This window comes from Acinonyx jubatus, chromosome B1 (genome assembly GCF_027475565.1).
Source record: "Acinonyx jubatus isolate Ajub_Pintada_27869175 chromosome B1, VMU_Ajub_asm_v1.0, whole genome shotgun sequence".
NCBI lineage: Eukaryota > Metazoa > Chordata > Mammalia > Carnivora > Felidae > Acinonyx > Acinonyx jubatus.
This window is the reverse complement of record NC_069382.1, coordinates 42,444,973-42,457,578: the sequence shown is the minus strand read 5'-3', so window position 1 is coordinate 42,457,578 and position 12,606 is coordinate 42,444,973. Positions and strand designations below refer to the sequence as shown.

Here is a 12,606-nt window from a genome sequence, read left to right as displayed (position 1 = left end):
TCTCCTTTCCTGAGTATAATGTGAATTTGACTGTGGTATGCTTTATTGATGGTCAGTTTCTGTTGAATCTAGTGGGGGTCTTCTGTGATTCCCGGATTTTAATGTCTGTGTCTTTCCCCATGTTGGGAAAGTTTTGTGCTAGGATTTGCTCACATAACACTTCTACCCCTATTTCTCTCTCTTCCTCTTCTGGGCTCCTATGATTCTGATGTTATTCCTTTTTAATGAGTCACTGATTTCTCTAATTCTTAAATTGTGCTCTTTTGCATTAATCTCACTTTTTTTTTCTGCTTCATTATTCTCCATAAATTTGTCCTCTATATCGCTAATTCTCTGTTCTGCCTCATCCATCCTTGGTGCCATGGCATCCATTCAAGATTGAACCTCAGTGATAACATTTTCTATTTCATCCTGACTAGCTTTTACTTCTTTCATCTCCACAGAAAGGGATTCTAATCTATTTTTGATTCCAGCTAGTATTCTTATTATTGTGATTCTAAATTCTGGTTCAGACATCTTGCTTGTATCTGTGTTGGTTAGTCCCTGGCTGTCGTTTCTTTCTGCTCTTCTTTTGGGGTGAATTTCTTCGTTTCATCATTTTGAAGAGAGAAAAGGAATTAATGAGGTATAAAACTGAAAATTAACAAATATTAAAATTAAAAAATTAAAAACAAATGCACACACAAAATTGAAGAAATGATGCTAGATCCTAGGTGTGTTTTGGTCTGGGTGGTTTTGGAAAGGGGCTTGATACATTAGAGAAAAAATGGGAAAGAAAAAAAAAAGGAAATCTTTTAAAATTTGAAAATTAAATACACTGAAGTAGACTAAAATGAAATGATGGAAGTAAAATAGAATTTGAAAAAATTTACACAAAAGTTAAAAATATAATAGAAAAAATTAAAGAAAAATAACTTTAATAAAAATGATTTTTTTCTCTTTTTGTACTCAAGAAAAAGAAAAGAAACAAAAAAGAATAAAGAGAGAAAGGTGAATAGATGGATTGGCGAACAGACTGAAATACGACTGAAATTACTTTGTTTTCCTCTAGAAGTCAAACTGTGAAGTACTTTATAGTCCATACACTAAGCAGGCGATGAGACTTGTGTTCCTGAAGAGCAAGGTTGCCCAGTTGGGCGGGGCTTAGGGTAACGGCTCCATTCTTCACTAGATGGTGCTGGGAGCCTCTTGAGGTGGATTGTTGTGGTGCTTATAGGTGCGTATGTACATGCATGGGAACGGTGACAATGGCGGCACCCAGCTACCCAGTCTCTAGTATTGGAACTCTGTTCTCCCTGATCAGCAATTACGCACCTGTCCTTTGCCTTTGGCCTCTGTCCACTCCCCGCTTTTACATAGTCTCTGATGAAGTCCCAGGCAGCACCTCCCTCCTGAGTTTTGTCTCAGATGTGGCTGTGTTTCTCAACCCCTTACTTCTGAGGGACTGTGGCTTTGACCCATTCTGCCCCTCTGCGGGAGGGTCTCACTGAGTAATGGCTGGGTGTTGGCCACATCCAGGAATGTTTGCGGGACCGTGCTGCCAATCCCCAGAGACTGCGGCTGGGTGTCAGCCCACCCCAGAAAAAATTTGCAAGATAGTGTAGCAGCAGTGTTTCAGGGATTATGAAAAATCACAACACACATTTGGCACCAGGATTCACCCTTAATGACGTTGTTCCAGCACCAGTGAATGTGGTTGTTCTCCCGGGTCCACTGGGGCATTGCCTTTGGGGGACCCACACAGCCTCTACCAGGTGTCCTCTCAGCAGTGGAACTGCTTCTCCCCGTGTGGCCTGAGAACCTCCTGGACCCCACTCTGCTCCTGGGGATTCGGCCTTCCCACCAGAGCACCGCCAGGCATTGAGCTGAAGAGTTTCAGACTCTGTGCTCTCCCTTTTTTATAGTCTTAATGGCATTTATTTTATTTAAAAATTTTTTTAATGTTTATTTATTTTTGAAACAGAGAGGGACAGAGCATGAACAGGGGAGGGTCAGAGAGAGAGGGAGACACAGAATCTGAAGCAGGCTCCGGGCTCTGAGCTGTCAGCACAGAGCCTGACGCGGGGCTTAAACTCACAGACTGTGAGATCATGACTTGAGCCAAAGTTGGACGCTCAACCCACTGAGCCACCCAGGCGCCCCTATTGTCTTAATGGAATTTAAACCCTCTCCTTTCTCCTTTCTCCCTTTCTAGTTCAGTCCCTGTGACTGTTTCCACTTCTCCATTTTCTGTCTATCTGCTTTGGCACGGGGGGGGGGAGGGGGCTTTTCCTGTATTCTCCCCTGCCCCGTCTCCATCCTCTCTCCACATACAAAAGTGGCTCCCTACCCTCCGCAGCTTCTGTCTCCCCCAGTTCACCTCTCCGCACTGCATACCTACTGAACTCTGTGGTTCAGGTTGTGCAGATTGTTGTGTTAATCCTCAGACCACTTTTCTAGGTGTGCAGGATGGCTTAGTGTTGGTCTGGCTGTATTTCATGGATGCGAGACACACAAAAAACTTCCATGCTGTTCTGCCATCTTGGCCTCTCTCCGGGAAACAGTTCTTAAGGACTCATCAGACTCTGTGGCTACTCACAAGGCCTAGAACAGAGGACAGAAATGCCCAGTATTCCTGTGAAAGAGGGAATTTAACACACATCTAAGGGCCTAAGGAATTAGTTTTCAAAGACAGAGGCCATAGGTGCCATTTTGTGCTTTCCTTCTTCATTACTCTGGGTTGCTGGAATCTCTCAGAAAGAGCTTGTGTCTCATTTGGTGCCAGTTTTTATGGTTGCTACCCACGGGATACCTGTTGATCACCTGCCTCTGGTGGTCATTGGGTTTACTTTCATGGATCCTATAGGACTGTAGCTAATGGAGAAATAGTTGTTGACTGGCTATACCCCACCAGGCACAGTACAGAGGCAAGAAACTGAAATGCACGTCCAGTCTCTCTGTGAAAGAGGCTTATTAGTTATCTTCTTAGCTCTGGCCTAAGGGCCACATAGCTATGTACACATTGAATTAAACACACATCTGGAGACTGACTGTAATCCTCTTCAGAGACTGGGGAGGCTAGCAGGCGCCATCTTCATATCCTTCCTCTGTCCTGCCCAGGTCTTTGTTGTCTCCAAAGAGAGGAGCTTGTGCACATGTCTGATGCCTTAAGCCCAGAGGATACACCCCTTGTTAGCCCAGATTTGGTGGCCAGTGGAGCTTGTGTTCACAGGGTGAAGGGGTGGTTACAAATAAAGAAATGGTTCTTGATTGGCTATTACCCCAGGGTTCAGCACAGGAGTAGACCAAAATGCCAGTCTCCCAGTCTTCTCATGAAAGAGGTACATTTGCATACATTAAAGACTTCTGTCTTAGTGTCTGGCTTCTAGTCAGCCTGAATCTAGATGCTGACTGAGATGCTCCTGTTTGGGACAGTGACAGATCTTGGCATACCAACTACTGGGACCTTTTAAATTTTTTTGATGTTCATTTATTTTTGAAAGAGAGAGAGAGAGTGCGAGTGGGGGAAGGGCACAGAGAGAGAGAGGGAGACACAGAATCTGAAGCAGTCTCCAGACCCTGAGGTATTAGCACAGAGCCCGACCTGGGGCTCAAACTTGTGAATCGCAAGATCATGACCTGAGCCGAAGTAGGATGCTTAACTGACTGAGCCACCCAGGTGCCCTGGAACCATTTGAAAATATTTTAAAAATAGATGTTGCTTAGAGAATCACAAAGGCTTGAGAGACTACCAGAGGTAGGACAAGATTGAATGATAATGTTTATATCCTAAACAAGGTCACTCCTTTAAGACTGAGAAAGGTAACTGATTTATTTAATGCATAGAAACTAATACAAAGTCAAGCAAATGCAAAACAGGACTATGTTGCAAATGAAAGACCAAGATTAAATTTCAGAAAAAGATCTTAATGAAATGGTTATAAGTGATTTACCTGATAAAGACCTCAAAATAATGGTCGTAAAGATGCTGTTTGAGCTCAGGAATGTATGGACAAGGTGAGAATTTCAATAAAGAGACAAAATGTAAGGAAGTACAAAGTAGAAATCATACCGCTAAAGATATAACTGAATGGAAAGAGACATTAGAAGCGTTCAGCAGCACATTAGATGAAGTGGAAGAAAGCATCAGTGAACTCAAAGGTCAGTGGAGCTCACCCAGTCAAAGCAGCAAATAGAAAAAAAAGAAAGAAGAATAAAAGTAGCTTCTTAAAGGACTTATGGGAGAATGCCAAGCAGACCAATATTCACATTACAGGCATATCAGAAGGAGAAAAGAGTAGAAAACTTTGGTGAAGAAATAATGCCTGAAAACTTCCCTAACCTCGGGAAGGGAATAGGCATTCAGATATGGTAATTCCAGAGAGAACCAAAAAAGCCAAAGCCAAAGAGACTCACACCAAGATACATTAAAATCAAATTGTCAAAAGTTAAAGAAGAGGGAATCTTAAATGCAGCAAGAAAAAAAAATCCCAAATTGTTACATACAAGGAAACCCCATAACACTATTAGCAGATTTTTCAGCAGAAACTTTCCAGGCCAGGAGGGAGTTGCATGATACATTTGAAGTACTGAAAGAAAAAGAATGTTTATTAGGAATACTGTACCTAGAAAAATTGAGGGAGACATAAAGAGTTTTCCAACAAGCAAAACCTAAAGGATATCGTAACCACTAGACCAGTCTTACAAGAAATGCTAAAGGGATATGTTTAAGCTAAAATGAGATGGCACTAATTAGTAACAAGAAAACACATGAAAATATAAATCTCACTGGTAAAGGTAAAGTAATAGTAAAATCTAGGGGCACCTGGGTGGCTCAGTTGGTTAAGCATCCAACTTTGGCTGAGGTCATGATCTCACGGTTGGTGAGTTTGAGCCCCGCGTCGGACTCTGTGCTGACAGCTCAGAGCCTGGAACCTGCTTCAGATTCTGTGTCTCCCCTCTGTCTGCCCCTCCAATGCTCATGTTCTGTCTCTTTGTGTCTCTCAATAATAAATAAAAGTTAAAAAATTAAAAAAACAAAAGTAAAATTCAGATAAATCTAATGTTGTAAATGGGATGGGTTCATTACTTATAAAGATAGCAAGAAAGTTTAAAAACAAAGTAGTAAACACAACTGTAACTACAATAATTTTTTAAAGAATACACAAGGTTGAAAGATATAAATTGTGACATCATAACAAAACATGGGGGTAAAGGCAGTAAGAATGTAGAGTTAGAATGTGTTCAAAGTTAAGTTTAAAAAAATTTTTTTTAATTTAACTTTTATTTATTTTTGAGAAACAGAGAGAGACAGAGCATGAATGGGGAGTGGCAGAAAGAAAGGGAGACACAGAATCCAAAGCAGGCTTCAGGCTCCAAGCTGTCAGCATAGAGCCTGATGCAGGGCTTGAACCCACCAACTGTGAGATCGTGACCTGAGTTGAAGTCGGATACCCAACCTACTGAGCCACCCAGGCACCCCCTAAAGTTAAATTTTTATCACCTTAAAGTAGACTGGTACAAATATAATTTGTTTTGTGTAAGTCTCATGATAACCACAAATGTAAAACCTACAAACCTTTGTAGTATACATACAAAAGGTAACATGAAATGAATGTAAACATACCATTACAGAAAATCATCAAATTAAAAAGGAAGAGAGCAAGAGAAAGAGAAATGAACAGGGCAGTTACAAAGCAGCCATAAAACAATAAAATGGCAATAAGAATATACCTGTTGTTGGGGACTATCTATGATTGTTTAAATGTAAATAAACTAACTTCTTCAATCAAAAGACAGAGTGGCTAAATGGATAAAAAACAAGACACATTTCTGTGGTGCCTACAGTGTTCTCACTTCATATGTAAGGAGGCATACACACACTGAAAGTGAAGGAATGGAGCCAGACAAAATCAAAAAGGAAACAATGGCCTTAAATAACATATTAGATCATATGGACTTGATATATACAGAATATTACTTTTAAAACCAACACAATGCACTGTATTCTCAAGCACATGTAGGACATTATCCAGGATAGATCATGTGGTAGGCCACAAAACAAGTCTTAATAAATTTAAGAAGACTTAAAGCATATCTGGTATTTTTTCTGATCACAATTGTATGAAACTGGAAATGAATACAAGAAGAAAACTGGAAAATTCACAAATGTATGGAGCTTAAACAAATGCTACTGAAAAAAGTAATGGGTCAAAAAAATCAAGAGAGAAAGCAAAAACTACCTTGAGACAGACTAATAGTTTATCCATTTTGTTTATCTTCAAAGAACCAGCTCTTTGTTTCATTGATCTTTTCTATTGATTTGTTTTAGCCTCTATTCATTTATTTCTATTCTGATATTTATTGTTTCCTTCCTTCTGCTAATTTTGGGCTTGTTCTTTTTCTAGTTCCTTTAGATGTAAGGTTAGACTGAGATTTTTCTTGTTGTTTTGAGGTGTGCCTGTATCACCATCAGTTTTCCTCTTAGTACTGCTTTCTCTGAGTGCCATGGATTTTGGGCCAGTGTGTGTGTGTGTATGTGTGTGTGTGTGTGTGTGTGTGTGTGTGTGTGTGTGTGTGTTTAAGTTTATTTATTTTGAGAGACACAGCACAAGTGGGGGAGGGGCAGAGAGAGAGGGAGACAGAGAATCCCAAACAGGCTCCACACTGAACTCACAAAACTGAGATCATGACCCGAGCTGAAACTGAGTCCCATGCTCAATTGACTGAGCCACCCAGGTGCCCCTGGGACATTGTGTTTTTCATTTTCATCTGTCTCCACGTATTTTTTTTTTTAATTTCTTTGTTGACCTATTGGTTGTTTATTAGCATGTTGTTTAGCCTCAATGTGTTTGGTTTTTCTAGTTTTTTTCCCCCTTGTAATTGATTTCTGGTTTCATATTGTTATGGTCAGAAAAGATGCATGATATAGTTTCAGTGTTTTCAAATTTATTGAGACCTTATTTTGTGTCCTACCATGATCTATGCTAGAACATGTTCCATATACACTTGAAAAGACTATGTATTCTGCTGTTTTTTTGTATGGAATATTCTGTATATATCTGTTATGTCCATCAGGCCTAATGTGTTTATTCAAAGATACTGTTTTCCTTATTGGTTTTAGATGTGGATGATCTATCAATTGATGTAAGTGGGGTATTTAAGTCCCCTACTATTATTGCATTACTGTCAATTTCTCCCTTTATATTGGTTAATATTTTCTTTCTTCAGTCGGTGCTGAAACAGGTGTCAGTTGGAGGTCCTGGAGTATTCTGTGCTGGGGGTGCCCTTGCAAGCTGACTGAAGCTACAGTGGTGTGGGCCTGGATTGTTCTGATGGCTGGGGCTGCAGTGAGCAATGACCAGGGGCATCCTAGAGGAACAGCTGGGGTTGGCAGGGCTCACTGAGGTAATAAACTGGCCAGGGCACCTGTACCTTGCTCCCATTCACATTATCAAGATGGAAGGGGAACTTAGGGAAGGCAAACTGTTGCATTTACTACCTCTGTTGGCCTGGAGAGAGTTCTAGCAGCTGCCCTCCAACCCCACCCCCAATCCCAGTTTGGTGGAGTTCTCTGGGCTGGATCTTTTATATACTAGATGGTCTTTTAAATGCTGGCTTCTTTTCTGTGCCTCAGGGCATCCGGGAGTGGCCTGGAGGCCTGGTTGGCTATGGCTCCCAGACCCTGCTTTTATCTGCATTATTAAGGTGCAGGCAGAATATAAACCATTGCACTTGTCCCTCCAACCTGCAGAGAGTTCCAGCAACTCCCCTGCCATTTGGTGGATTTCTAGGGCTGGCTCTTTTATGTACGAGTTGCTCTTTTAACCACAGCTTTTTTGTCTGAGCCTAGGGCAGATGAATCTGCTCCTGGTCTCTCAGTACTGTACCTCCTCATTGCCATTCACAGTGTTGGAGGTGGGGGTTCTCTTCTGTCTTGCCATTCTTTATTGTCTTTCTATCTTTTGTTGTACAGAAGCTGCTAAGTTAGCCCTCAGTTCATTTTCAGGAGGAATTGCTATATAAATAGGTGTAGATTTGGTGTGTCCATGGTGGAGGTGAAATCAGGATCTTCCTGTGTCGCTCTCTTGGACCAGCTCGTCCTATTGAGTTTTAAGTGTTCTTTAAGCATTCTTGTACATGTCTTTTATAATAATATATGATTTAAAAATATTTTCTGGCTGTGGGTTGTTTTTTAAGTTTCTTAACAATATATTTTAAAAAGCAGATTTTGATGAATTCATAATTAACTTACCAATTTTTAATTGTATGAATTGTGCTTTTGATGTACCTAAAAATATATTTGCCTCACCCACGGTTATAGATATCTCTACTATGTCTTTTTCTAGAAGCCTTATAGTTTTAAGTTTTTCTTATTTAGATTCATTACTCATTTTGAGTTAATTACTGTATATATTATGAGGTATGGAAGAGGCCATTTTTTTGCATATGAATAATTAATTATTCAGCACCAATCCTCAAAAAGATAGTATAGTTTCTCCATTTAATTGCTTTTGCACTTTTGTCAAAAATTATTTGACCTTACATGTATGAGTCTATTTTCGTTCTATCCTTTTGTGAGTAACACACTGCCTTGATTACTATAGCTTTATAAAAACCATTTAAATCAAGTAATATAAGTTCTCCAAAAGTGTTGTTCTTTTTAAAAATTGTTTTGGTTATTCTAGTTTTTGCCTTTCTTCATAAGTATTAGATTCAGCTTCTCAGTTGCTATGAAATATTTTGCTGGAATGTTGATTGGAACTGTATAGAATGTATCTGGTAGTTTAGGGAGAACTGACAGCTTAATAATACTAAGTCTTCCAATCAATGAACTGGGTATATCCTCCCATTTACTTAGGGCTTCTTTAATTTCTTTCTTCAGTGTTCTGTACAGTTCTATCAGTATACAGATCTATCAGTATTCCATTAGTATACAGACATTTCTCACATTGTGTTAGCGTTATATCATAGTATTTCATGTCCTTAGTGCTATTTTTTATTCTTTTTTGAACACAGGTTGAAAAAATTTAATTTACCTGTTTAAAAATTTTTTATTCAAATATATTTGAATGTTATGTAACATTGTAAATATAAGGTATACAACATGTTAATAAATGCATTTATATATTATAATATGATTGCCACTAGTGGAAGGCAGCTATGCTCACCACTATACCACCAATGCTGCACAGCCCTGATTGCCACTAGTGGTAATAAGCACATCTATCATATTGTGTAATGATCATTTCTTTTTAGTGGTTGAAATAATGAAGTTCTAGGCTCTTAGCAAATTTAAAGATTATAATACAACATTGTTATTTATATCTACTATACTGTGTATTCGATCTCTAGGTATTATTGATGACTCATTGCATGTCATTAGCACTACTGTAAATGTTTCATTTTACTTTAGTTTCAAATATTTTATTGCTAGGTTATAAAAATCAGTTTGACTTTTATACATTGACTTTGAAACATGAAAACTTATTGAATACACTTATTTCTAGTAGCTTTTTTGTATACTGTGGGATTTCCTAGGTAGCCAGTCACATCATCTATAAACAGAGAAAACTGTATTTCTTCTTTTCCAATCCATATTTTATTTTCTTGCCTTATTGAACAGGCTAGGACTTCTAGTATGATGCTGAATACTGGTGGTGAGAGCAAACCTCCTTGCTTTTTCACAATCTATTGGTAGCACTATCTTGGATTAAGAAAGAGTATAAACCATACTAAGACATTGGGGAAAATAAGCCAAAGTTGCATGTTAAGTGTAAATACTTGTACACAAGTGCTGGAATGGTTAGGTATGAAAATATCAGAGATAACAGAACAGAGGCAGCAGTAGGGAGAAAGTGCAATGTGAAGTGAAGGAAAAGCAGTTGAAACTGAGGGAAGTTTCAAACTGATGACTGAAACAAGTTTCTTTATATACATCTTGGAATGTTTTTTTCCTGTTGGGAGCTATAAAGATGACAGAATATATTTGAAGCATCTATACCTTAAGTGGTTGAGAGTATGGTTGTAGATTCAGATTGCCTAAATTCATATCCTTTAGTAGCACTTATTAATGGTGCTACCTTGAGAAAGTTACTTATACTTCTCATCTGATGTTTGATTTGTTCAATAGAGGTGAAAATAATATTTATTTCACTGGCTTGACTTGAGAATTAAATGGAATAATTTATGAAAAACCTCTGGGAATAGTGCTATTATAGAACAGTTTATATGGGCCTTCACTCAAAGCAGAAATAATAATGTTAAGTTCTAGAACAATAAAGTCATTCCAATGAGAAACTGGTAAGCTTTTCTATATGAGAATGAAAATGTTTAATCCATATTAGTGTTCAACTATTAAAACTTTTTCATTGTCACTCAGCAAAATGCTTTTGATCAAAATTGTTTTATCAAAAGCAATCCTAACCAAATGTGATGAGAACAGTAAAGCCATTAAAAACTTGGATCCACTGAACGTATTTTAGAAATATAACATGCTTAATCTCATAAGAATGTCTTCCAAATTTGAAACAATAAGGATGTATGGAGAGATTGTACCTCAGTTTGCTTCAGACTAGAATTTTATGGACTACAGACAAATTATTAGCAGGAAATCTCACCTCTGAATTATTTGTCAAAATTAATTATAAATGTACACTTATTTATTTAGCTATAGAAATTATCCAGATTATATGGGGGCAGCAGTTCCTGGAAAGATGTGTGTTACCCATTTTTCAGCTGGAATTGCTATGGTATGTAATTATTTTATCTTACTATTTAAAAAATATTTATACATTTAAAAATCATTCAGGGTGCCTGGGTGGCTCAGTTGGTTGAGCATCCGACTTCAGTTCAGATCATGGTCTCGTGGTTTGTGAGTTTGAACCCTGTATCCAGCTCTGTGGTGATAGCTCAGAGTCTAGAGCCTGCTTCAGACTCTGTGTCTCCCTCTTTCTCTTTGCCTCTCCCCCACATGCACTCTATCTCTCTCTCAAAATAGACATTAAAAATAGCATTCAACATTATAGCAAAGATTTTATACAGTTTAGTTTTATATTTGCATTTAGAGATTACACTTACTTTCTATTACTGTTAAAAGTTTGAAGTGTGTAGATGAAACAGTATTTTGTAGAATAACATCTTGTTGCAATTATTTTGGAAGTTGAAGTAGAATAGAAATATCATCAATACACATGCATTCCTTATTATATAGAATAGTGCCTCATGAGAAATTACCTTTAAAAAACTTTTATAACCCAAATAGATTTTTGCTTATAGACAGAAAATTAGACAAATAGTCTTCCTAATAAAATAGCTTCAAAACAAAAGCAAATGAGGGGTACCTGAGTGGCTCAGTTGGTTAATTAAGTGTCCACCTCTTGATTTCAGCTCAGGTCATGATCTCATGGTTCATGAGTGAGCCCCGTGTCAGGTTTGGTGCTGACAGTGTGGATGGAGCCTGTTTGGGATTCTGTCTCTCCCTCTCTCTCTGCTCCTCCCCACTCTCGCTCTTTCTGTCTTTCAAAATGAATAAACTTAAAAAAAAAAAAGAATCTACCTTGTCTTAAAAAAATGAAAACAAATGATTAAACAAAAAGTATGATAAAAATTCTTTAAAATGTTTCAAACCTCCAAAAGTGTGTAAAAGAAATTTTTATGTCTATTTTAAATATTTATAGTTTTTGTAAATATTTTATATATAGAAAAATAAATTATTGATACAATTAGATGCATTGTTGAAAGGTGAAGTAATTTGTTGAGCAATTTTCCCATCCTATTCATTTTTTTAAAAAACAAATTTAAGTACTAAAAATTTTTTTAAGTTTATTTATTTTGAGACAGAGCATAAGAAGTGGGGAGAAGCAGAGAGAGAGACAGATATACACACAAAGCTCCAGGCTCTGCACTGTCAGCACAGAGCCCAACACAAGGCTTGAACCCATGAACTGTGAGATCATGACCTGAGCTGAAGTCAGACAGTTAACTGACTGAGCCACCCAGGTGCCCCTAAATTTATTATTTAAAGTAAATATGCTCTTACCCTTATTTTCATTTATAAACTTCAGGCAATGTTGGTAATATTATCTTTGATATATTTAGTCCACTCTCTTTGTCATGTATATATTCTTACATATTCATTATTTCAACAGTATATGTTTATTAAAATGTATTACTACATGCTATATTTATACATATATAGTATATATATTTGTAAATATATTTGTATATAGCACATATATATTTATGTATAATATATGTTTGGGTATTTATAATATATAGTGTATATATATTTATAAATATATTTATATATTATATACAGTATATATGGTATATATTTATATATAGCATATAAAATACAGAACATACTTGTATATAGTATGCATATATTTATTATATATTTATATATAGTATATAATTTGTTATATAAGATAAGATATATTATTAATGTATGTTACTGTGTAATATACCATATATTATAAAAATATATAAAAATATTTTAATAATTATACATCATTACACATTATATGCATATATATGCTTTATAGTTATACATATGTAATATATACATAATACATATTATTACATGACATTTTAGTAATATTTGTTTCTATTATTCATATCTTATTA

General features: G+C 36.9%; 1 protein-coding gene across 14 annotated transcripts in view; it reads left to right on the top strand.

The window, feature by feature from the left end:
- The window catches only part of ADAM32 (ADAM metallopeptidase domain 32), a 181,899-nt gene that overhangs the window by 44,596 nt on the left and 124,697 nt on the right, over positions 1-12,606 (top strand). For all 14 annotated transcript variants that reach the window (XR_003424269.2, XR_008295984.1, XR_008295983.1 and 11 more), the window contains one exon: positions 10,649-10,730. Coding sequence is in view for 8 of the 14 variants with exons in the window: in XM_027070979.2 (XP_026926780.1) it covers positions 10,649-10,730 (82 nt within the window). In the remaining 6 variants the exon portion in view is untranslated. The remainder of the gene's footprint in view (positions 1-10,648; positions 10,731-12,606) is intronic.